Genomic DNA, 27,644 nt, shown 5'->3' on the forward strand with positions numbered 1-27,644 from the left:
TCAAAACCATATATGTACTAAAAATTAATGTACAGACCAAATAGCAGATTCTATGATTTAAGTTGAGATTTTCAACTGATTGTTCAGTTGTCAACAGAGGCAAATGATGACTGAGGTGAGTAATGATGTTACCATGCTACAAAATGTTCTATTTGGACAAAGTAAACCCTAGTGGAAGAGGAGAGAGAGATGGGGGGAACATGGTTAGGGAAGGAGTGGAAAGGGAAGGGGAAAGATGGGGGAGGAGTGGGGAAACAAAAGAACACTGGAGAAGATGGTTATAAACAATATCAATAATTATTATTGGAGTAAATGTCAAAACAGTTTGGGTCAAAAACTGGTGGATTTAAAGATACGAAAATTTTAGGTGAAGGAAATGATAAACATGATACTCAGAAAAATCAATGAAAAGACAACTTTGATAAAGAATATTGAATAGTTTCTCTGAATTTTGGTGGGAAGGAAGGGCAAGAAGAAAGTAAAAGGTGAGAGGAGGTCCAGATAGCTTTTGACATCATTTTTTGATCTCACTGAAGAAGAATAAACACTCTCCAAAGCATCCTTAGCCTCTAACCCCATGCATGGACTAGGTCCTCGCAGGACCCATTAACTTCCAGGTTTATCGACACCCTTGTTAAGATAGGAGTATTCAGTTTGAGGCTCTCTTAAGAGGAATGAGGAGACCTTGGCCAAGTTCCAGAGAAAAGCAGTAAAAATAGTACCGTGAGAAAAAGATTAGGGTTCCAGAATATCAAATAATTCCTTCTGAAAAGTAGGAAGCTAATACATGCCATAACTGCCTTTCAAAGTTGAAGGAATATTACCCTAAAAGTGGAGTTCCATCTTCCTTTTTGGAAGCTGAAAGGAAATGATTTTACATCAAAACTGGACACACTCAGGTTAGACCTTCTTGTGGTTAGATTTTGGGAATCTAACAATTTTTTTAAAAATTCCCCACTTGTGGTTAATTCTCTCCACTGCATCTTTCAGTTCTTTTACCTGTTTTATATTAGCCAATCACAGTTCATTATATTTTCCAAACAATTCCAGGGACACATGTTATTTTATAAGACAATATCAGAAGTCCAAGATATTACCTTATTATTATTTGTCTCTAAGCCTTGGTATGTTAAATATGGGCATTCCTGAGTGTTTGCTTCATGTGTTTGAAATACTGTATTGCATTTCTTTGACTAAACTTGTTCATGTGGAATTTCCTAAAAGGGAATTTTGAAGAAATACTGGTTCATCAGTAACTTCCCCAAGTTTGCAAATTTCATCCTACTAAGTTCCACTAAGAGTCACCCCTCTTTAAAATCTGAGTCATATTTTGTCTTCTGTAAGAGTATACCTAAAATAACTGAGGAATTCTGATGCCTTTTCTTTGTTTACCGATTTTAAGATCATTATGCATACTCAAATGCATAATTATAATTATGCATTCATGATGTTGCTTGTGCTGGCTTAACTCAGAAATAGTGTGAAGCAGCTAATCTCGAAGCTACAGGCTGTTTCCCATCACTTAGATTCTGATCAGAGCTGTTTGTTGAGTCTTATTGGAACACGGAGTCTATATGCACCACTCCCACTGGACCCTTCGTTTTTATCACTAGTTTCACTCTCTGCCCTTTCTCCTTCCCACCCCCCCACCCCCAGATCTTTGCTTTTAAGATGGGAAAACTACAAGATAATTTGGTTTGGTTTTGTATGTTTAGTCTATTCACAGTAATTAAATGGGAAGGATTTTTTAAAGTCTCCAGTTTATTTATAATCCACATTTAGTATTATATGTAATAGGTAAAGACATAATATCATTTCTGGTGCTTGAGATTTTACCATCCACTGACCTTATCATTGAGTTTACTTTAGTGTAGCTTAAACTGGTCTAGTGCAAAACTACCAAACTTTCTTCTGTCAGTGGTAGAATAGTATGATTTTAGCCAAAAGGAAGCTGGTCTGTGTATCTTACATTGTAAAGTATTCATTGAGTCGCTATGGTAGCAGGATGCTTTTTACAACACTATGAAGGATAGTAACAAATGTCATTTGGTAAAAAACTCTTTTGCCTTGGTCTTCAGAAACTAGAACTCAGTTTAGTCAGTAATAGCGCACCATGGAAATATATACTCAAGCTATCGTGCCATCTAGGGGCACAGTCTCAAAAGACAGGGAAGACAGAGAAGTAAATTAAGGCATTTTTGCTCTGCATGAGTCAAGGTTCGGAGCAAACTCCATCTGAGTTTCTAGTTTAGCTTTTTCTTTCTGCAGAGTTGAATTAGGGAAAATCTACTTCAGTGTGAATTAGTGACATTGTTTTTTGAGTCTCAAAGTAATGGGAAAGGAACTTCATCAAGAGTACACATGAAAGTATATGTTTTTGGTGAAGGGATTATATCTTTGTTCCTAGAGGATGGGGCACCAGTGTGTCATTTCTTTGACATAGTATAGTCCCCATGCTTGTTTAAATGTCTAAATATTAAAGGAGACCATAAATGTGTTTTTAACATCAAGAAAGGAGAGCATAGATTTTAAGAGACTGACAAGTCTAGACGAGACTAGACAAGTCTGTTTCATGAGTTTCTTCTATTTAGAGTACATGAAATTCTAGAGCCAGAGGTCCCCTACTAGTTTGGGAGTCCTGGTCTTTCCCTTCACAAATGAAGAAAGGGGCTCATGAAAGTGATGTATTTTGACTAAGGTAATCCAACCACTTAGTTACAAACTTTGAACCAAACTTACGTTTAGTGAATTCTCAGGTCATTTTTTTAAAAACTATATACAACTAGCATGAAATAGGAACTACTAAGGAAAAGGTCATGGTCTTTGTAATCATACGGGATTTTGCTTTGCGTTTAGTTGGTTTGGTTGTAAAAGACAAATGAGACAACATATTTAAAAATCAAATGAGTACTTCAGATTATGGTATTTACATTTAAGGCTTTGTTCCAGCATATGGACTAACTCAGGATTCCCAGTTGAGAGCCCAAGGCAGAGGAATGGCATAATTAGGAACTCAATTTCCAGAACTTTTTCAAACCATTTCCCAAATGCCCTATAAGCAAAGTTTTAGATCTCGTGAGTATTAATAAAAGCTATAGGTAGGAAATTTGGAATAATTTAAACAGAATAAATTCTTTTATTTACTTATTTTAACCAATAAGTAGAGCTTTTCATCATGTGAGGTAAGATATTATTCCACTAATATTGAGTTGCCATTAAAATCTTTTCATTGTGCTAGAAGTAGTGAAGTTATCTGCCCACTAGCCAATCTATTAAGTGGATAAAAAGTAAAATGATTCATCAAAGTAGTAAAATCTCTTACACATTTATATCTGTGATACAGAGATCATTCTGTTGATGTCTGGATAGAATAAATTAAATAGGCACAGATATTTATTTCTTAAATTTTCCCCATTTTCTCGAATCCATGTTCATAATAATTATAAATGAACATCATTAGTATTTGTCAAGTATCAGTCTAAGTGATTTATAAGTATTAATTTATTTCATCTTCACAACAGCCCCATGAGGTATTATTATTCCCATTTCACAGATAAGGAAACTGATGCACAGAGAAGTGGAGCTACTTGATCAAGATCACACCATAGATGAGTAGCAAAGGTTGGATTTAAATTTAAGCAATCCGACTCTAGAGTCCATGCTTTTAGACACCGTGTCAGCTTCCCCCTCTGTTAAATTCATAAGTATACAAACTGAAGTTTCTGCTTCTTTTCCTCATCGTGTTCATCACATTGTAGAAGAACGTTGTTGCGAGTATGCCATAAATCATATTTGAACTACTTGAACTCTTTGGTTTCAGACACACTGGGTCAAAAGAACTACCCCTTTTTCCACCTCTACAATATTTCCACCCAGTGCTTTTCACTGAGGCTTCTTTTTGACTTCCCAGTTTGACCTTGAACTTTTCCTGGCTGATCAAACTCCTCTGTGTTTTGATCCCTTCTACCTGTGAACAATACCAATTTAAGCTGAGGAATGTGCTAACTAAACCCAGACTGAGATATTTCTTTAAGTGGAGAGTCCTCCATCAGTGAGCCAAGACTTCACAAGGCAGTTTAGATTTCTTAAGTCGCTGCATCCAGAGGTTCTAAAGAGTGGAATTGACCTACCAGGCATGAAGGACAGCTGTACTACCTTGCAGCCCAGATTGCATGCTGATGCCTCACCATAAAGTGCTGTGATGAGGCCCTACTATGTCTCTTGACCAGTTGAGCACCAAGAGCATCTGTTCTTCATTTGCTCTTGCCCAATCAATGCTGAATTGAGTGAATTTTAGCCTAACGACATCTTGGATCTCATCATGAATTCTGCTTATGATTGGAAACTTTTATAGAGGCTAATTTTTATCCATTCTAAGCTGTAACCATTTCTACAGGTATAAAAATATCTGCAGTCATAAAATTAAGAATATTGAAAAGTATTACATGCTTTTCACTCTTTTTTATATCCTAACTATACTGTGTTTAATTCTATTCCCCTTATACCTACTTGATACCTGATTTGGTATTTAGTATCTCAACTAGACTTTCAAGACCCCAAACTGTGCAAATGTGAGAAATAATTCACTACAAAGCTATAAATTTCACAGTTCAAAAAACTCTGAAGATTATTAATGAGGCACCATGCAATTAGTTTATACAAAGTGCAGCTAGGAATCATGCATAATGTAAAACAGAAACTGCTAACCGCTGACTCATGGAAGATCATTTAAACTAGCTTTCATGGGTATGAAGAATTGATATTTAACACAAATCCTAAGGAGATTCTTATTGCTTTAACACCATGGAAAGAATTTAGTTTCTTATAGATTTGCTAAGAGGAAAATAGAAGGCAGTTTATGATTAAGGCAGTTTCGAGCCATGTGAATTTGAAAAAGTTGTTTAACAACTTAATAAGCAAACTCAGTTTGCTTATTCAAAATGGTCATAATGATACTTTTCTCAGAAAATTGTTGTGAAAAATTAATTTATAAATTAATGTTAACACCTAGAACGTTAACACATAGTTAATGCCTAACAAAATGTTACAAATCATACATTAGGGCAATGTGTCACTTTTCCACCCAGCCAAAATTCTTGTTTTACTGGGAATTCTGCATTTCTATGGAAACACATTTCTTTAGCAGTATCAGAAACATTAGCCAAACACTTGCATAGAATAACATACCAGTACTTCCTTAAGCCTGTTACATACATTAACTCATTTCATCCTCAAAATAATCTATAACATAAATACTTCTATTATACTTACTTTAGAGATGAAGAAACCGAGACACAGGAGTTGTAGTTTGCCCAAGGTCGTACAGCTACTAGGTGTTGGAGATGCCATTTGAACTCAATCAGCCGGCACCAAAATACAAGTTTTTAAACCATCAAGAGATGGTTTACTTAATACTCATCAAGCATATTAAGCAAGATAATGAGTAAACACTTAAAATAGTATATACATAATTTATCTTGGCTACCTTCCCCCAAATATTTCAAATTTTGAGATATTTTTCAATATATCTTTTCAGTGTATGTGTATGATATACTTTAGCAGTAATAATAATTAAATGTGTGTATAGTAAACTGATGTTTGATAGAAATGGAAGTGCATGCCTTAATCCTAAATATGTATGTAAAAGACTTTATGATTAGGTTTTAGATGTAATTTTTAAAAACATATGCCATATTTGATAGACTTTCCATCCATGTTGCAGAAAGCTTTAGTGTTTTTTTTGTGGTACGCGGGCCTCTCACTGCTGTGGCCTCTCCCGTTGCGGAGCACAGGCTGAGCAGCCATGGCTTACGGACCCAGCTGCTCCGCGGCATGTGGGATCTTCCCGGAGCGGGGCACGAACCCGCACGAACCCGTGTCCCCTGCATCGGCAGGCGGACTCTCAACCACTGCGCCACCAGGGAAGCCCAGCTTTAGTGTTTTTAAACTTTAAAATTAAGGTATAATCCTAAATTCTCATGAAGATCCCTTAATAGGTGTCTATTAACCACTTCTCATATATTGCTATGCTTTTGTTTGGTCATGGACCATCAAATATGCATTGCAATTTCCAAATGTATGAGGCATATACTTAAAATATAATAAGCTTGATTATTAATATTGATTTAAATAATCTGTGTGTATATCATTTAGATATTTTTAATATTGATGCATTGTGAGCATCTAGAGGAAATGAAACTCATCTTTTTATCTCTTTATTCTTAGAGTTTTCTATATAAATAATAGATATTTATTAACTGTTTATTGAATGAATAATGAATATACTTAATTTCTAATAAAGTATAAAGTGATTATCTTGAAAGCAGAATAACCTAAGTAAGTCTCTCAAAATAGAAATGGTACAGAGATTTTATTAATGCTGATCAGTTATTAATAATTAGAATAAGTTTATACATAACGTTATATCATTTATGTGGCAAAAAACATATCTGAACAATGTAAGCCAACTTGTTGCAAGCTTTATTATCATTCACACACAACTAAATGCAGAATTTATCCTGGTGTTTGTTCTCAAAACATGCACATTTATGCTTTTATTCACATTTCTACTCCTTCTATAAAGAGCATGGTTTGAGAAATGTGTCCAGGAGCAGTATTAATGAAGGTTTATCTCATCTGGTTCTGACTTCATCGCATGCTCCTTTAGTTGCCCCGTACTGACTTCATACTGAACAAAGGTCCCCTGCATTGGGAGCATATAGAGCTGAATCTGTTTCATTCGTTGGGGTTCTCTTCTCATTGTTTGTCCCCCATGGAAAGCAAGGCAGCTGATTCCAGAATGGAGGACCAACCCCTAGTGGTGAGCACTTGACTTTTATTCTCTGAAAGAGGGGAAGTAGTACGGTCCTTCTGCATCTGTTGATTTGTAAAAAATATATATATTGATGCAAGAGGGAAGAGATATGGGAACATATGTATATGTATAACTGATTCAGTTTGTTGTAAAGGAAAAACTAACACACTATTGTAAAACAATTATACTCCAATAAAGATGTTAAAACTGAAAAAAAAAAAAAATATATATATATATATATTGAAATCCACTCTGGATTTCAGAGTCTTACTTTAGATACTTAATTTAAGTGTTTGTAATATTTGTGTTATTAAAGAGTCTCACAGATTAGATAAGCTTTGTTCGATTTGACTCAGTAGCACCTTCACACTTCTGCCAACTAGATTGCCAAGATTTTAATTTTTTGCACCCCACTTTCAATAACTTGTCTCATAAAAATCTGCCTTCCCAAAGGGTACTATATTTATCACAGCGCTTAGTGTATAGTTCAACAATTTCATCTTTTTTTTTCCCTCTTTGGAGGGGGAAATGTTTCTTGTTCTTATTCTCCCAGTCTTGCCATAGACCCTTTCCATCACTTTCAAATCTCAGAATATCAGGTATAATTTTAAGTTAAAAACAGGTGAGTTCTCAATAATTTATGGTCATAGAGGGAAATAAGGGTGCAAGTCATGAAAGCAACATGTAATTAAAAGAGAAAGAAACCTTATATATATTTTTTAAATATTACTATATTCTTAATATAAAGACTGCCCTTTTGGGGGTTTTTTTTGCCTTAAGATTGGCTAAAACAGTAATAATGAGACAGTCTAAAAGGTGGCTGGAAGATTGCAGTGGATTAAAGCATAAGGAACACACATATCCCAGTATCTGAGGATGACTTTGTGCAGGATAGAGCTTTCTCTCTCTTCCACAGAATGCCTTTGGGTAATTATCAAAAAGAGACTACTGAATAGAATTTACCACTTTTAATGTAAATAGGCCATTGATAGTTCAATGTGTCTATATATCTATTGCATACTCTCTAGATTCTTTATACAAACATTTTTATTTTGACCACACCGCTTTCTTTGTCCACACCATTTTCTTTGGTATTAAAATACCCACATAAAATAAATTAGAATGGCTTCATTTACTGTCTCACCAATAAAAATAGTAACATTTCCTGAAGTTAAATATAAACCCAGTGTGTTGAATTTTCATATTTATTGTCTCCTCCACACTTGAGATTTGAGTTTAGACTTGACAGAAATTCTATAGTAGGAAGGCTTATAATGATATTATTGTCAAGCTGTAAGGACATATGAGATCATCTTACAGAAGAGGAAGATGAGACCTGGAGAAGTTAAGTGATTGGCCCCAGGTCACCCAGCTGGGGCCACCGTTTTCCAGATCCCTGAACCCTGCCCAGGTTTCTGTGACAGCCTCATGTGACGAGGGCTACTCTAGAGCAATTTACTTTTCCCTTCCCAAGGTTTCAGCGCTGACACTCTTCTGCACATTGCACTAAGTGCAAGCCCAGAAATTCTGCCAGGAGCAAAACAACACTCCTTAAACACTCTGTGACTTTCAGAGCCGTATAAAATAAAAGGTTGAAGTTAATGGCTGCCAGCTTGGAGGGAGTAGTTCCTCTTTGGAGCCAAATGTATGTGGAGAACAGATGAGACTGTGGGAGTGAAGTTGGCAAAAGGGAAAGAGAAATGAGTCTATTCTTTTTTTGAAAATGAAAGTATAATAAATATCTGGATAACTGAGATGTTTATTACTCATTTAAAGATTTTTCCCATTTGAAAAATGAAATATCTATATCGTTAGTATAAGTACTCTTAAATAATGGTTTTATATTATTCTAAATATCATGAAATGAATTTTTTATTTGGAAGTTAAGAGATTGTTTTAATGACCTGTATATGTGGAACTATTTGTGTTCCCTTTCCTAAAAGATCATTATTTCTTATACTAAGATTTCTACATTTAAGCAGTGACTCATGTTAAGATAATGTGTTTCAACCATTTTGAGAACTAAAAGCAAATATACCTCAGAGATAATGATTATTTAAATTTTTGGTTCATAGAGATAAAACTGTCTTTGACATAAGGAGTATGGATATAGTAGCCAAGAATTCTATCATTTTATTTCACACTCATTTTGTTTTTGAAAAGTCTCTTATCGTGTTTGAGATCCCACATACCACAGTGAACTTGAAGACATTTGTTAGCTGAAGTTCTCTGGAATTTCACTCTTGTGCTGTCCTCAAATGATATTTTGTAGAGCTGTGCTCAAGAAAAACACTATTCTAATGAAACTTCCTGGGATTTCCATTCATAAATCTGTTCTGTGCCTAATGGTATAGTGTAGTGGTTCTTATAATAGCACAGTACTGATGTCCTTCCCATTTAGACTTCTCGTATATTTTCTAATTGAAGGTATTCTTAATTTCTTTGAGCTTGAGTTTGAAAATGTGTCTAGCATTTTTTCAAGCAATGCAAGTTAGATAATATTTTACTAAATTGTTTTGTTGTTTCTTAAACAGTAACTGGAGATAAGATACTTGGTATGAGTTTGAAAATTCTTAAAGTTACTTGTTTAAATCTGTTTCTACAACACACACACACACACACACACACACACACACACCTTGTTTTCAGACAAAGAAAAAGAAAAGGAAGACTGCATTTCTCACTCAAGGGACATCCCAATGTAGCTCAGTGGCCACTTTATTCTATCTTAAATGGAAGCATATGATCTTAATGGAAGCCCATGACATACTTAGTCATATTGTCTGATGTCTGGCATTAATTAGTCATGAAGAATATTCAGGTGTTATAGCTGAGAAGCTTGTTCTATATCACCACACAAATAACTTGAACCCTTTGGTACCACATGGAGTACAGTGATTCTGTTTGTGTAGTTTAAAGTGATACTCTTATTTTCTGAAAGAAAAATAATTCTTTACCTCGGTAGCATCAAGCTCAAACATTCACGCGTTGTCCTGAATAACTTTTTAAAGGATATTTAGTAAAAAGCACAGTTTTATTAGGTGGAAATCATCATACTAAAAGTTTTATAGCTCTAGTCAAATCAGTAATGTTGAGGCTATATGCCATGCCCAGAATTACTGAAAATACAATTGTGGAGGGCCTTAAATTATCACTTAACATTTCTCCCCACTCCAGGTAGTCCAAACGATTAAGTTATTATGCCTCTAGAACAGGCTGTTGGTGAAGGGAATTTTTAAATTCAAGCTCACTGTCACTAGAGACTTCACACAGTTAAAAGGACAGGGATACAATGTTTTCACAATTGTCCGATTGAATTTGAATTTAATTCCAGTGCGAAGAACTGCTTGGATACATTAACTGAAACTTTTACTGTGTAAAATTTTCCCTGTGGTAGTACAAGGTCAAATCACATACAGTATCATTTTTTTTATTTTCCATTTAGATGTAGAGAATAATTCAGCTGGGAGAGATTGGCAATGGTGGTGGCATCTAATTGCTAAAGGCCAGTAATATATATATATGTGTTTTTCTGGTACTAATTATATTAATCTAATGTCTTCATTAATTTGGAAATTCTTCAATGCCTAATATCAAATACGTTTTTATAGCTGAGAGAATACAAACAGCTATGAATTGTTAAAACAGCTATGAATTTTGTCAAACAGGCCCAACCCATTTCGCCTATTACCAAGTTATGGAAGCAACACACCAGGAGAATTTTCAGCAATGTCAAAGTACGTCTCACAGCACTGGCTTGAGATTCTCTCATGAAATTTTGTTATGTTTCCAAACTAAAGTCAGTGGAGGCCAATGTTTCCATCAAATGCCACTTCTGGGTGTTTTTTTGTTGTTGTTTTAAAGGCTGTAATGTCAGGCTCTTTTCATAGGTCAGATTTTCCTAAGACTTCTAGCTCTTTTTAAGTAAGCCTCAGTTTGGAAATGTTCAACAAATATTTCCAGCAAGATTTGGAATCCCTAAGACAGCATTATGTCACCAGCCCCTTGGGTTGGAACTACCCTCTATTCTTTGCCTTTGGGCTGCCTGCTTTTAGCCCCGGTAACCTTTTGGCTTGAGTGTAAACATTTACTGAAGGCTCCCTCCTTTGTCGCTCCAGTAACTCCAGAGGTTAGTGAGAAGTGGATGCTAGTTTGACCTCTTTTATCCACATTAGATGATTCTAATTATTCCTAAGAAATGACACTTTTGACCCATTTTGTCCTTGTCAAGTTTGTCTAGTTGTAGACTGTCTAAGCGTGAAACTCTGGGTTCAAACAGTGTCCAGGAGTGCAGATTTTTTTAAATTTACAATGGGGGGCCTCAAAAGTGCACACTATTTCTTTTTAAAACATTTCAACTTCACTGAAATTCAGCCTTCTGTTATATACCTTGAATTGATTTATGACTGAATGAGACTGCCTAGATATAAAGTACAAACTTTAACCTGTAAAAACCCATGGATTATTTCAATACAGAAAAACAAACAAACCAATGAAAACGAAGAAAACCTTTGTACAAGTGAGGATGAGCTAGATTTTGCTGAGGTTGTAAGCAGCCCTAATATTGTAACAGTTTTTTACATTAAAACAGTCTCTTTCTCATGCTACATGGCCACTGTAGTTAGGAGTTCTTCCTCCTTTCCATGCTTGACGGTCAATTCAGCAAACACAAGGAAAGATGGTGAGTCCATTGGTCTTATCTCTTCTGTGTAAAAGTGATGCGAGTTACTTCTTATTCAATTTCATCGGTGAAGTGATGTCATATTCCCATACCTAACTTTGAAAGAGACCTGGAAAGTGGAGAGTTGGAAATAACTGATCAATAGCATTAATGACTACCACCATCTTTAAACTGGATCATAAAGACTTTTTGTCTTTACTTCTATCCTAATCCCTACAAACATTACCAGTGCCTGAGAAATAGGGATTCCAGAAACACCCTTTGCACATTTTTAATTCATTTATTCATGTAGGTATTCAGCAAAAGTTTGAAATACATCTGTGGTGTACGAAACACTGTGCTGGTCGCTTCATAAGACAGCCTTGAGGTAGTAATCATTATCCCCATTTTACAGATGTGTATCCTGAAGTTCAGAATGCTCAAGTTTAAGTGGTTTTCCAGTCTCAGAGCCAGTAGCACATATCGGGATTCCAACCTAGATCATCTGGCTCCAAGGAGTCAGTAATGTCCTTCCTACCACACTTCAACCGTAAAGTTAATAGTGAATCATAAAATGTTTTAAATGCCCAGTTATAGAGGCAGGAATTGTTAGTCACCACTGTGTATTTTCTCATACTTTAAGGCAAGAACATTAAATATATCTGATGATTGTGGAATAACAATGTATATTTGGTGTTATTCCAATAAGGGAAAGTTGTTTCACTTCTGAGCACATTAGATAAGGAAATTAAGTCATTTTTTAAGCTGTAAGTCAGTAAATCTAAATGTTTTTTATATTAGTTTTCTATTGCCACCAAAACACATGGCCAAAAACTTGGTGGCTTAAAGCAACACAAATGTACTATATTAAAGCTCTGTACATCAGAAGTCTAGTATGGGTATCACCAGACTAAAATCAATTTGTCGGCAGGATGCATTCCTTTCTAGAGGATGTAGGGGAGAATCTATTTCCTGCTTATTCAAGTTATTGGCAGAATTTAGTTCCCTGAGGTTGCAGAACTGAAATCCCTGTTTTTCTCACTTCCTGTAACTGAGGCCCAGTTTCTAGCACCCAGCACACTCACTTCGTGGCTGCAGTGTGCCATCTTCAAAGGCAGCAAAGGCAGGTGGAATCCATCTCATGTCAGATTTCTTTGCCCTGCTGTTCTGCCTTTCCCTTCTACTTTTAGCAACTCGTGCTTAGGCTGGGCCCATGTGGATAATCTAGGCTCCTCTCACCATGTCCTAGCCCTAAACCTTAAGCATGTTCTTCAAATCCCTTTTACCAAGTAAATAACATATTCACAGATTCCAAGGGGTTACAGTGTAGATATTTTGGGGGGGACCGTTTTTCTGCCTATCATACCTTTTACATCCATTCTCTTTTCCCAACATGTTGTACCAACTGTATGCTACCTCTGTAGGATGCTAGATAAACACTTTGGCCTTACTTCCTTCACTTGTCAAATTAGTGAATTAAACTGACTGAACTTTAAAGTTGCTTCTGGCTCTTAACATTCTAGACTTGTATGAATCCTTATGATAGAGAGAGACATGGGAAAGTAAACCTAATGATCAATGTGGATATTATTGTTATTTTCTATTCATGGATTTTGCTGGAGTGTAGATTTCATATAATCCTTCCTTCTCACACTTGCTAATCTTCTATGAAGGCAGTCAATCTCTACAAAAGTTGACTTCTTCAGAAAGAAATTGACTTACCTCCTCAAAACTGTAATAACTGGTCCCCTGAGATTTTTTTCTCTACTTATTCTTTACAGCTTGGGTATAGCTTTCACCAAGTCTTTGCTACATTTTTGCTTTTGCCTTATTGATTTAGAGTCAAAGAAATTGTTTTCCGTTCAATTTAGTTTCTTGAAAAGTCAGATTCTACCTGGGCCCAGGCATAATAAATGTTTGCCAACGTTTTAAAAGGTATAATGCCTAACTTACCATTAAGGAAAGATATTAAATAACTATTCTTATTTGTGCCACAAAGTCAAATCCTCTAAATCTTAATTTGCTTATGTACAAAATGGAGAAAATGTTAATGCCTAACTCCTAGAGTTGTAAAAATCAAAAAAGATAATTCAGGAGAAGTTCTTAACACCCAACGTTTTGCAAGTAGTCAATAGATGTAAACCACTAATACTGTTTTATAGTAGGAGGTGCAGAGGTGGACAAGTCATCTGAGTTTGCCCAAGACTTTCCAGTTTTAGCACTGAAATCCAGCATCCTGGGAAGCCCTTCAGTTTCAGGAAAACCCAGACGGTTGGTCACCCTAGGAGTGGTAGTGTTTGGAAACACAGCTAATTGTAAATATGGGCTCTGTCTTCTGCCAGCTATTTGACCTAAAAGAAATTATTTAATCTTTGAGTTGCAATATCTTTGTCTGAAAATATATATGAGGTCTAAATAAGTAAGGGTTTTGCACAAGTAGCAGCAATAGTAGCAACCTTATTCTTCCTGATTAAAAAAATCTTTACTGTCTTCCTTCTGCTTAGAGGTTTAAGCACAAAAAGGTTTTGCTTGATATGAAAAGGTCCTTCAAGATCTGATTCTAACCGGCTTTTCTAGTCACATATGCTATTATGGCCGTTCCACTTATAGGTAGTGATAATAATAGTATCAATGAGGATTCCAGTGATGACATGTAACTGTTATCTGGTGCTTTCTGTACATGAAGAACAGCTCTAAAGACTTTATATAAGAACTGAAACCAAAGAATCCCAGAACTACTCACTATTTCTTGTACATACCACTCTTATACACTGCTCAGACTTTGCCCAGACCATTACTAGCAATTGCAAATGCTTCCTGTCTCTCCTTCAAGATGCTGCCTGAAAGTCACTTCCTGCATGATACCGTCCCAGAAGCTGCAGGACAGGAGTTTCTCGCCCTTCATTGACCCCAAAACAATTTACATATGACTTTGCACTCCCTACCTGCTACTCTTTGCCTTATAGTAAACTTTTTTTTTTAATATATCTGTATCCTTCACCGAAAAAGACCTCCTCCTATTCCTAGCACCCAGCACAAGACTGGATCAGCAGGTTCCTTTGTAAAAGTAATGGAAGATTGTGGTACTGGCAAACCAATTGATTTACTTTACGGTAAAGATTCCCTAAAGAATTTGTAATCAATGTTTATTTTTCATATTATCTATGGAAAATTGTAAAAGCTGCTTTACTGTGTAGAAATCCATGTGGCTTTAAGAACTTTGGGTATACAGATTAAATAATTTAAGATGCATGTCTTTCTCATGAAATAAGAGAATACAGTAGAAATGAGCCAGATGCCTGTTGTTGAAGTCTGTTATTTAAGATCAGAAGAGAGCAGATGTTACAAATAACACCACTAAATCCTCCATGCGCAGGTTTATCGAAATGGTGGAGTCTCTCCCATGACTAGTTCTGCTTACTGCTTGGAGACCTGCTGACCCTGATCTGTGGACTTACCTGCTTCTCTAGTAGTAAAAGGAGCTGAAATATGCATAATTAAGACCTATAATTTAATTGGATGTGGGCCGCTATCATTTCAGATTGAAGAAGCTGACTTGTTCTCAAATTCTATTTTGAAAATGGAAAAACAAAAGCGTCACTTAGCCCAGCGGTCCCCACCCTTTCTGGCACCAAGGACCAGTTTCGTGGAAGACAATTTTTTCCCGGGGTGGCGGGGATGGGAATGGTTCAGGCAGTAATGCAAGTGATGGGGAATGGTAGATGAAGCTTCGCTCGCTAGCCCACCACTCACCGCCCGCTGTGCGACCCGGTTCCTAACAGACAGTAGCCAGTACCTATCTGCAGCCCGGGGGTTGCGGACCCCTGACTTCGACTAATAACCAGAGGGATAACTTAATAACACTTTGTCTAGATTGTTTTAAAAAATTATAATATAAAATTACTTTCTTCCCCCAGGGCTTTCAGATAACTGTTTTTCATTCCAAATATTAAGATACATAGTTGAAAAATTAAAGACTTTAAAATGAATTAAAGTATGAATATGAAAAATCAGTATGCTAGTATTTCTTATGGTTGATCTGGTTTACCACCTCCTCTATTTTAATATTTGAAGTATATTTTTAGACTTATTTTTAATTTGTCTGTCATGGTTGATTTTTTTCCATTAAGTAGTATATTTTACGGTAGTTTTACCTCTTACAATATAATTGATACATCAGAAATGGGTTAGCATTGATTTTATGCATAGCTTTTAATATGGCTTCACAGTATCAATAGATCTGTGTCTCATGCACTATCATTGTCGACATTTGGCCAGTGAAACGAGGTTTCTGGATTCCTGAGAGATTTGAAATGGCCAGAGTACATAGCACTCCTCAAGTGGATACTTGCTAATGCCAATTTGGGAAATTTGTGATAGCACATAACATGTGGGAAAGTCCCAGAATGGGCTGAGATCTCTTTGGCAGGATCATATCTAGGTGAAAATTCAGTTCAAAAATTACCTTGAGACCCTTGTATTGTACTCTGTGTTGTGGTTTCATGATAGGTGATATACAGAACCTGGTCTGGTGAATGATAAACATCTGAATGCCAATTCACTCTGACTCATCGGGAAACACCAGTCTTGCTAAGGCTTACTTATTTCCTCCCTGGTTTATTTCCTGCCATGTTTAACATAGTTAAAGACAAAGAATTTGGGTGCCAAACGGCCTCAAATGATGACCCTTTTGAGCCTTATATTTAAAATGTACACTGAAAATATTTTGTTAGAACTAGAGCACTTGTCTCCCTGCTTCTATGCTTTTCAGAGCAAGGAATGTCATGCTTTAGTTGCTCTACATCTGAATTTATTCCCAATTCCTCTTTTATAGTCTTTTTGGAGACAGTGTATGGTGAGTCATTAGCATTAATATTATTTCAGTTTCAGTGGGACTACATATCCATACTTAGAAAAGGGTGTTGGTGGATTTCATTATTCATTCAGAATAAATTTCTAGTCTAATATAAATGTTGCTCAGGATAGAGCTTTGAAATGGATCCTGATTCTTTAAATTCTTTCCTGTCTGTTTCAGGAAATAGTGAGATCCTGTTGATAGTAAAGTACAATGTGTCTAAAGTTCACTTCTAAACACTCTGCTCTTTGCAATGAAAGTCATCTGCATTCTCTTTATAATTCAGAGCTGCAAGAGATCTGTCTAATCTTGGAGATCTGATCCAGTATCATTTAGAAAAAAAATATTCTTGATAATAATTCTACCATTCAGATTAGTGAAAGCAGTCAAGCTTTACAGCTTCTGTCGTCTTAAAAAGATATCATGAGACAGGGGAATAAGGACTTGGATTATGGTTTAGGAGATTTAGTTATTTGGCAAAATAAAATGATTAGTACAGTTATTATTCAACTTTTTAATCAACAAAAGCAAATGACATCCGTTTGTTATCATTCTTTCTACAGAAGACAAAGGCCCAGGTCCCGATGGTGCTCACTGCTGGTCCCAAGTGGCTACTGGATGTGACTTGGCAAGGAGTAGAAGACAACAAAAACAACTGCATTGTGTACAGCAAAGGTAAGTGCAAGATCATTTCCCTCTCGCTTTGGCTGTATTGAAATCGGAGTGTTGCAAAGTAGAACCAAATGAGCTGAAATGGGAGTACAAAGTAAAATGGGATCCTCTCTCTTCCTTTTTCGCTTATGAATCTCCCTAACCTGTAGTTTCAGCAAGGCTACTGGGTTTTTTTTTTGGTTTGTTTTTTGTTCTTTTCCTGTACAGCATAAAACAAAATGTGTTAGACCATTAATTACTTAGCGCCATACACATTCACCTAGCCATGGATTGGAGTGCCTTGACTAGTACCTTCCTCGCTGTTACTTTTATTCAGAGCGGGTTTGATGAAATCTCAGATTCCTCTCTTAGGCATCATCCATCGAGAAGTAAATTCCTTTTGAAATTTGGCAGTCTGTGTCAGGGTGTCAAGGTGCGAGTTCTAGAAGGCACTGCATTCCAGCCAGTTTCCTGAAATCACACACGATGAGGGGATAGCTGAAAAGGAAGCCATTGCAAAGACTGAGAATTCCTCCCCATGGTGATTTCTGAAGGGCAGGAGGCAAATGCTAGAGAGGAAGTGATGGCTTGCAGAGCATTGCCTTTGATTTGCTCAGTGTGGCATCAACCTAGACTGCGTCAAACAGCTACACCCTGGCTGCAAAGGAACCTCTGCTCCGGGACACACAACATGGGACCGACTCCCCCAAACTCAGGCCCCTCCACATATGTGGTGTGGTTTGCCGCACTTTTCTCCATATTCAAGTTCTGGGCGCAAGCTCTGTACTTTTACAGTGAAATCCCTAATCTCACTCCTTCGTAAATATTGCAAAACTTTGCGCTTCTCATGTTTAATTTCTTTTCGCTTTCCTTTTTAACCAAATAGACCTACTGAGATCAAAGATGTATTTGCACATTGAACCTAGAAACCATAAAAGCATACAAGGGAACAAGCAAATAAGCACCCCTATCAATATATTAACATATAAAACACTAATCATGACATCAAAGACTCTTAAAAACTTGCTAGAGACAATTACAACTTGTTCCTATAATCATTACAATTTGTACACTTATAAGAGGATTGCCTTTAAACTACCATAAGCCTTTGAAAGTTGAAACACCAGAAAGAGGGAATTAAAAGACAATCTGCACACCAGGATCTGATTATATTCCTTTTCCTTCTGTAACTGCTGGTCTCATACCCACTTATTTTCAAACACCAAATACCTGTGGTATGCTGGTGGGAGCTTTTAACTAGAAGGGGAGTAAGATTTTCCCAGGATATGTCACTATGTTCTATCAATATGGGAAACAATATTATAGTGAACCAGCTTACCAGTGTCCACATTCAGAATGCAAACACTACAAAAGATGGCTTGGAGTGTAGGATCAATGACTGGGACTAAATTTTTGTTGTACAATATCTTATCTCTACGATGGCAATATAATATGGAGGAACCAAGAGGATAGCTATTCTATCATAATCCAAATCCATTACATGTTTAAATCGGGTATTGTTTTAGAAGAGATGATTATTATATTGTTACATAAGGAAAAACACTATAACAAAATTGTAATTCTATGTTCAATGGAGTACGTTAGTTTGAACATGTTTACGTGTTTGCATTATGGTTAGATATACCTTAAGCCTCTTGGCAACAAACATTTTGGAGTAATTTGTAGAAGCTTATTAATTAACTCATAGAGCATGGATTGAGCCCAGCTGTGTGCTAGCTTTGTACATGGATAATAACAGCCACCCTTTAGTAAGCACCCCAGAATCCTCTCCTTGGTACTCGCATACCAAATTCTATGCACTTCTCTCATTGCTCTTTTAACCTCGTTTTACAATCATCATTTTATGTTTCAAAAAAAGAGTAGTATGGGCTTCCCTGGTGGCGCAGTGGTTGAGAGCCCGCCTGCCGATGCAGGGGACACGGGTTTGTGCCCCGGTCTGGGAAGATCCCACATGCCGCGGAGCAGCTGGGCCCGTGAGCCATGGCCGCTGAGCCTGCGCGTCCGGAGCCTGTGCTCCGCAATGGGAGAGGCCACAACAGTGAGAAGCTCGCGTACCGAAAAAACAAAACAAAAGAGTAGTAAAAAGTTAGGTATTATTGCCTGCCTTTCCAATCTCCTCTATATTTACTGAGGGCAAGGATTATGTCTCAGTCATCTTTTTATCCTTGGTCTGGCATGCTGCCTGTACAAAAAGAGCACAGAGTAAATAATGATTGGTTGACCAGATAAACAAATGATGAATGGTTGCTAGAAACTATAATAGACACATCACATACTGTGATGATGAACAATATGAATTCCTAATATTCAGTAGTTTTTAACCTACAAAAGGTAACTCGATATTGTTCAACTTACAAGAACAGATGGCATTGCAATTCAAATAACAAGGACTGCAGTAACTACTGTATATGCATAATTTCATTTAATCATCATTTAATACCTCCTACTAGGTAATTAACATCCTACCCAATTTTACAAAAAATGAAATTGAGACATAGCTAGATTAAGTAATTTGTCATGGTCACATAGCTACTAACTTTTTTTTTTTTAATTGAGGTATAGTTGATTTACAATGTTGTGTTAATTTCTGCTGTACAGCAAAGTGTTTCAACTACTAAGTGTTTAAAGTGGGATGCAAACACACATCTGCCTGAGCTGTGCATATTAGAATTCGTTCTCCCAGCATTAAGCTTTGAAGCAGCTAGCTGAGATAAGTGGTGTGTTTCTCATTTTATACAACCTACATTGTGTGTGACTTAGAGCAGTAGTACGGTTGTCCCTGGTCCAGGAGAGCTAACAGAGAAGCCAAATTTAAATCCAGGTTTTGATAATACCAAATCCTATCCTCTCTGTACTGTGTGACTCTACCTTTCCCCTGGACACTATTACATGATGAATAAATTCTCTTAAACTATGCAAGCATTTATGTCCAGAAATCACAGAGTATTATTATAATATGGCACTTACGAAAGTACACTTCACATAACCCTAAGATTAAAGGAAGAGTCCCAGGACCAAATATTGCCTATCTTGACCCCTCTTGAAAACTCACAAGACCTTCTGGTGTGAATGATCTGAGAAGTCCTGTAGTAAAAGAAAACAAAATAAAAACCTGTGTAACTCGTTTGACTATATGATATGCATTTTTTTTTTCCTCCAACCAGTGGACAGCCATTGGGACATTGGAATTTGTTCTCTGGTTAACACATTTGGGAAAACTCTGCTATAGACTCTACTCTCATCTCCTAGATGGGCTTCAGAGGCCTGATGCTAATTCCTAGAATTCAGGTTGCCTTTGGAGGAAGGGAATAGTTCACTCAAAGTTCTGTGAATACCTCGGTATTCTAGGATTATACTAGGGATTGTTCTCATCATGGAAAATAGGACCCCAGGAATCCCTCCTACCAGGACCACTTGAGCTCTGAAGCCTTCTGTCTTCACAGGCTATGGGTATGTTAAGCCTTCTCAAAGCAAAAGAGTTTTGTAGTTGGAAGGGTTTGGTGACTTAGATTTAATAGGTACATATTGACTTGAACATCTGTAATGTGTGAGACATTTTCATAATGTGTCTGTTATTTATCAGTTGGGGCTGTTTTGTTTTCAAATGATAGAAATCCAAATGGAATTGGCTTATACAAACAACAATCAAAGTGTAAGTGTGTGTGTGTGTGTGTGTGTGTGTGTGTGTGTGTGTGTGTGTGAGAGAGAGAGAGTGTGCGTGCGTGAGTGTATTGGGGGTAGGGGAGTTCACCTGCCCTTATAACTGAGAATCCAGGGATCTTCTAAACTTCAGGATCAGTTTAATTCAGTTGTTCACACTTTGTCCCCAGACTGTCTCTATCTTCTGCCTCTTCTTTCTTTGTGTGTTTCATCCTCAGAAATGTTCTTGTCAAGTGGTGGGAAACTCCAAACTTATTCTACAAGCACAGCAATCCCAGTGAAAAGAGAGCTTTTCTGGGTTTTATTGGGGGTACATCACATACGAATCCTTGAGCCAATTAATTACTCTGACTCTTCCTTACAAACTACAATCATCTGTAGACCTAACCCAATGTAAACCACTGAGACAAAGGAGAAGTAGTTCCCCAAGTGAAACCAAAGTGCTACTTCCATACAGAAAAGAATGGTTGCTTGACGGGCTAACATCCATGTACCCAGATGCAACATATTACTCCTAATGTCTAAAAAGCTCTCCCTGAAGATGAAAAGTAAATTCCAGATGCCAAAATTGCATTGCCTTATGTTGTTTTCTAGCTAAGAACCTAAACTACTTATGAATTCTATGCCAAAATCACCTTTATTGGGCCTGGCTATCTGAAAGTATATTAGTACCTATTTACAAATAGAATGTAAAATGCGTATATGTAGCATTATTAAATGCCTTAACTGTGAAATTTTTTATAATATTTTCTTATGGCATGTAACTATTACCATTTAAGGGACATGCTTACTTTTTGAAGTATTTTTAAATGTGGGCTAGTAATAAAATTAAATATAATTATAAAATTTTCATTTCCAGGGTGTCCATCAAATAATTATTATCAAATTACATCACTTAGTGCTATTTGACAGGCTGCCATCATCCTGTTTTATCAAAGTAAAAAAAAAAAAGTATACTATTTCACATTAATATTATAATCTGATGTACTTTTTTTTTCCTGCCTCAACTACCCCCTGTCATTCCAGAAAGTAATTAGCTCATCCAGACACTGATGGACCAGACTTGTTGGGTTGTCTGGTTTCTGCCATTATTCTCAGCAGACTCCAGATAATTCTAATTTACTTATCTCCAATGGAAAAATACTAAAAAGCACCATGCTGAAGTTAAAGGGAGGCTGCTGGAGAGGAGGATGAGCAGAGACCTGCCCACTTAGTCCTAAAATCCATGAATGCCTGTCGAGCATTGGAAATTAACTTCTTCTCTTTTCTATATACCTTTGTATCTTTTATAGCATTTGCACAGTATGGTGCCCGTTCTCATTTGTGAAAAGTAAATAAGTTACTTCGAGTTTCACGTTTTTGAACATTCGAAATTAAAACTTTAGCACTTGCATGTGAGTTTATTCATTCAGTTCACTTCAAATGAGGAAAACTTAAATTATTTGGGTTTTCGTGGAGTGTTATTTCAGAGCAGCCACATTCTCTAGGTATCTGGATGAAGAGAATAAACATTGTCAATCAAAGGAGCGAAAAAATATCAGCTAACCCTGAATCTCACCTTAACTACGGAAGATTTCTTTTTATATAAAAACATAATATCATTGTAAAAAACTGTTGCTTAGATGGAACCTTTGGCAAACCACTTTTCCTCTTTAAATCCTGATTTTTTCAGCTGTAACAATGAAATAGCAGTGTCCATCTCACAGGATTTTTGTGAAGATGCACCCGTATGCATAACTGCATATGTTATTATAAATATTATATTGCTGATGATCTTATACTCAGTCCAGTTTGCCCTTTTGGTTATATGTGAGGACAAATTTAGAGGAAATGAACCCAGGCCTCCATGTTGGTATCAAGCAAGTGTGTGAGAATACCTGGTCATCAGATACCAGATTTATAGCCAAGAATTCCATAAATCCCATTTGGTCCCCGTGAACCCACAGTGTCTGCAAAGAACTGCATTATAGAATCAGAGGCCAGAAGCCTTTGCCTAAAGATATTTTTTCCCTTGGGCACATGGTATTTTTAATGAAAGTCATGTGTAAAATGCTAGTATAAAGATAATGATGATGATAATATTAAAACTAGCGATAGCGGTTACCATTTATTAAGCACATATTCTATGCCAGGCATAGTTTTAAACACTTTACATATGTTTTCTTGTTTACCACTACAAGAAAATTATGATGTAAGCAGAATTATTCCCACTTTACAGATGAGTAAACTCAGGTTTAGGTAAGTAAATAGTTCAAGGATATATAGCTCATACATGATGAAATTGATATTCAATCTTAAGCGTGTTGACCTTGATTCCCAACTATACAATTTAGCAGAGTTTTGATGATACCATTTACTAGGCCTAGATTGTAGGTTATCGGTCTTCTTCACAAATTTACATACATATTTATCAATGAAACTTTTTTTTCCTCGCTCTGTGGTTTGGTTTTTAAGAAACAGTTTTCCAGAACTAAAACAGCAGTGACAGCAGTACCTTATGCTAATTTCTCTGTTGCTTCGAAGGCCACAGCAATTTAAAGTCATGTAGAAAACTAATCTCCAAATCATTCTATGACCACCTTCAAAGTTCTGATTTTGCTTGTTTGGACAAATGTAATCATGCAATTAATTCAGTTAAGCCCTGACTGATTGTGTACTACGTTCAGGGTCCTATACCAGGTACTGTTGAAATAATGACTGTAATTCTAATATAACCTAACTTGGATGAGCAACTTTCTGCACATTGACTAAATTGATCAACTGTTAAAAACAAAGATCTTTCATTAGAAGGACCCTTGCAAAAGTCTGGACTATTTTCCACCTTAAAATAGAGGGTCTGTTGCATGTTCCTAGAATTTTGAAACAGCCTTGTCTAACATGGCAGTCAATTTTCCCAACTAGCCTACAAGTTCATGGTTAACTTTACTTAAAGGACCTAATGCTATATAAATAAGAAAGTCATTTAAAAAGAAAAACTTGTGCTCATATTTAAGTGTTTATTTAACCATTCTGTAGTTTGCAGAAAATGTATAACCGTTGTCTAGTTTTACAGTATTCTTAAAAGAGGGTGGGTGCCTGAACCAAATATTTAGCAGCAGGAATTATAAAATCATAAGGCGATTAAGTTAGCTAGCCGCAGAATTCCAATATTGCTTTTTAAATGACTTCAGGATATAGGAGGTACTAAGGTTATTATCTGTTATCAGGAATACAGTGGAATTGTACAACTGGATAATAACCAAACAAACTGACACAATGTAAAATTACATTATCAGTGTGTTAAAACAAAATTGCGCCCTAAAGGAGTCCACATGCCAGCTCAGAGCTGCAGTGTAATTATGCTTAACTCTGATAATTAAAATACAGCGGAGATCAACAGAATCATTTTCATTAAGAAAATTATTAATGATGGTGGTATAACAGTAATTGATTGCAGAGCACCACAGGATAACGCGATGCCGAAAACCCAATATGTTTCATGAACATCTGAGGCTTTTTCTGGTTATGTCCTCTAAGAATGAGAGATGTTTGGGGGGGGTGAGCAATTTATTATGCCTGTTCTAGGAATCAGTGATTGCTTTAAATGGCTGCTTTAGAAAACCATCGTTTTGATTCAAATTGTAATTTCTGAGGGGTTCTTAAGGTCGAGACAAGCGACCCCACCAGTGAATGTGTTATTTACAGTGGAGCTGTCTGTTGCAAATTGCATAATGACAGCAACTTCAGCAAATATAGGGCCTTCTGCCATTTCCATTTTTTACTATGCATTTACTGTTTTTACAATTATGTTAGTGATTTACTGATGTTATTTCAGTCTGGGTCTGGTCATACTGAATAGTTTATGTCCTGAGTTATTATTAATGTATGCTATTTGATGTGGAAAAAATACATTTGTTTTCATATCAACATCACTGTGAGTTTCCTTAATGAAATGTTGGTAAATAATCCTGCACGATAATACTCTTAATTACTTCAGTGGATTAGATGAGCTCTCATATGTTGGAGAAAAATATCCTAAACCATCCTGGATCCATGCATGAATGAAGCTTCTGTCTCTTAGGGGTAAAAACCCAGGTAGGATGTTGGCAAATGATAAGAACTAGGAATATATCAGTTTCATAAGTATAAAAATGAAAAATGAAGAGTGGGGTCTTCTGAGAGGTGACTCACTATCATTCAGGGATGTTAGCTTGTCATTCAAAGTGATGCTAATCTTGAAAGCTACCCCCAAAAGGATCTTTGTCAGCTAAAATGAGGAACAACTCTTGAGGGTGAATGTTTTCAGAGTAAGATATCGTAAATACTTCTTTAAAACAGTGTATTACATAGAAAAAAAAATATTGTAGTATAATTCCAACTGTAAAAGTAGAATATGAGGTTTCGTGCCTAGTATGATTATAATTATATTTTAAAAGTATATGTACAGCAAAACACATGGGGAAGAAATATCAATACATTGAAACTATGAAAGTATTTCTGTAAGGGTGGTAAGGTTTGGGAAAATCTTTTCTGTATTCCTCCTTTATAGTTTTCTTCACTTTGATTATTGTCCTTATATAATTTAAGAAAAATATTTGCAGACGAAAATCACTCTTTGTCTTAACTACACTCCTGCTCTTCTTTTTATACAACCCAAACTAACAGAACAAAAATCTTTGCCTCACCCATGAAGTCCCTCATCCATGGAATTTAAATGATATTCTAGTGATATATATATTTTTCTTCAGTATCTCTGTAAATGTCCTGACACTTTGTATTTCATAAGATAATTTTCCAAATAAAATAAAAGTAACGGAGCACTATATATTTTTCTTTAGTATCTCTGTAAATGTCCTGACACTTTGTATTTCATAAGATAATTTTCCAAATAAAATAAAAATAACTGAGCACAGGCTCTGCACATGATATGGCCCAGGTGTTGTGAGGGATACAGAGGAATATGAAACACACCCGACTTCAGGAGTTTGTTGAAAGAGCTTAATTGATGAAGGTTGCGTAACGCTGAGTTCTGTCTTACATGGTCAAGGCAAAGTTGATAGAAGATGTGGACTTTTGGTTGGATATTGAAAGTTGAATATAAATTTGAGAAATGGGGGAAGGCATTTGAGGAGGTTGAAATGTGTGCCTAAAAGTTTACAGGCTGAGATACATACCGTGTTTTCATGAGAGTGTCAGGGCACACTTTAGAACAGAGAATTTACAAATAAGCCTAGTGAGGGGCAAGCCTGCAAACGTTTCTGAGGGCCATGCTGTGGGTTCGGTTGAGTGCTCAGTCTAAAGACCTCATCAAGGGGGTAATGGAGAGCTACTGAAAGTTCTGAGGCACACATATTCACATTGGGATTTTACTAAGATTATTGATTATTGTGTCAAACGTGAAGTTCAGGTCCATCCACTAATAAAAACAAGACTTTATCTGTCAAGAAATAATGTTGGTACCCACATCTTTCTAGAAGGTAATATAAATCTTCTGCTTCTCTTCACTCATAACCTGACTCCAACAATTTTTTCAACACCAAATGTACCTCCGATGCCCTTATGTCTTCAACACCATTGCCCTACCCACCAACCTCCCGTCCTTACTTCCAGAGGACCTGACTTGGATTCCATGGGTGCGTCCTTCTAATTACTCTCTTGTACCCTCTCACGTTTCTCTCCTTCTCTGGCCTTTAGTGGCCTGAATACCCTCATTCTAATCAATCCAACTTTCCACCTTCCCCTGGCTTTATCCAAGCAGCAGAAGCTAGGGGAAGTAATATTTATATTACTTAGAATAGCTTAGAATAGCGCCTGATCCACAGTGAGTGCTATATAAATGTGTGGTCAAAATATAACAATGGAGCCATCACCACCACTCACAACAACGAAATTACAACAGAAACCAATGCTGACCAGTTTATATTACATTTGACCGCTAGGTGAATGTGATCCCTCAGTGTAAGTAGCCTGGCAATACAGATCTTTTTTTCCTGAATCCATCTTCAAAGTGACTATGTCAGACTCCTGTCTCCCCAAATATATACCATCCCCTGTTAGATAATGACCTTGCTTCTTGTTTTCCAGAGAAAATGGAAAAGTAGAGGTACATATAACCCTCCAACAAGTGGCTTCCTTTTGCAATTAGCCTGATTACAAGGATCAGTATGGCCCATGAGACCAAATCTGACCCACCACCTGTTTTTGTAAATAAAGTTTTATTGGAATATAGCTAACATGATTTGTTTGTATATTTTGTTTGTGGCTGCTTTCACACCGCAACATCGAGTTGAGTAGTTGTGGCAGAGACCCTTTAGCCTGCAAAGCCTAAAGTGTTTACTATTTGACCATTTACAGAAAAAGCTTGGCAACGCCTGAACTAAGCCTACAAGGTTATTACCTTGGCCTAAAATGCCCTACATGATCTGCCCCTGGATACCTCTGTGGGTTTTTACTATGACTCTAAAACTATTCTGTTCCAGTGTCACAGGCCCTTGCTTTTGTTTGAAAATACAAAGAATGCCTCTGCCTCAGGGCCTTTGTACTGTGCCCTGCTCTGCCCCCACATGGGCCCCTCTCTTGCTTCATTCAAGACTCTCTCCAAATGTTGCCATCCCAGAGGGTCTGCCTAACTACTCTGTCTCTGTTTCTCTCCTTGTTCTCCTCAGTATTAGTCAGTTCAGGCTGCTATAACAAAACATCATAGGCTGGTAGCTTAACACCAGACTTCTTTCTCACAGTTCTGGAAGGTGGAAAGTTCAAGATCAAGGTGCAGGCAGATTTGGTATCTAGTGAGGACCCATCTTCCTGGTTTACAGATGGCCACCTTCTTGCTGTATCTTCACATGGTGGTGGTGGTGGTGGTGGTGGTGGTGGTGGTGGTGGTGGTGGTGGTGGTGGTGTGTGTGTGTGTGTGTGTGAGAGAGAGAGAGAGAGAGAGAGAGAGAGAGAGAGCACTCTCTCCCTCATGTCTCTAAGGGCATTAATCCCATCATGAGGTATCCACC

General features: G+C 36.8%; 1 protein-coding gene across 3 annotated transcripts in view; it reads left to right on the forward strand.

Moving 5' to 3' along the window:
- The window catches only part of ZFPM2 (zinc finger protein, FOG family member 2), a 476,915-nt gene that overhangs the window by 300,124 nt on the left and 149,147 nt on the right, over nucleotides 1-27,644 (forward strand). For all 3 annotated transcript variants that reach the window (XM_059042811.2, XM_067017287.1, XM_067017288.1), the window contains exon 5: nucleotides 16,893-17,004. In XM_059042811.2, the coding sequence (XP_058898794.1) occupies nucleotides 16,893-17,004 (112 nt within the window). The remainder of the gene's footprint in view (nucleotides 1-16,892; nucleotides 17,005-27,644) is intronic.

This window comes from Kogia breviceps, chromosome 17 (genome assembly GCF_026419965.1).
Source record: "Kogia breviceps isolate mKogBre1 chromosome 17, mKogBre1 haplotype 1, whole genome shotgun sequence".
In the NCBI taxonomy this organism is placed as follows: domain Eukaryota; kingdom Metazoa; phylum Chordata; class Mammalia; order Artiodactyla; family Physeteridae; genus Kogia; species Kogia breviceps.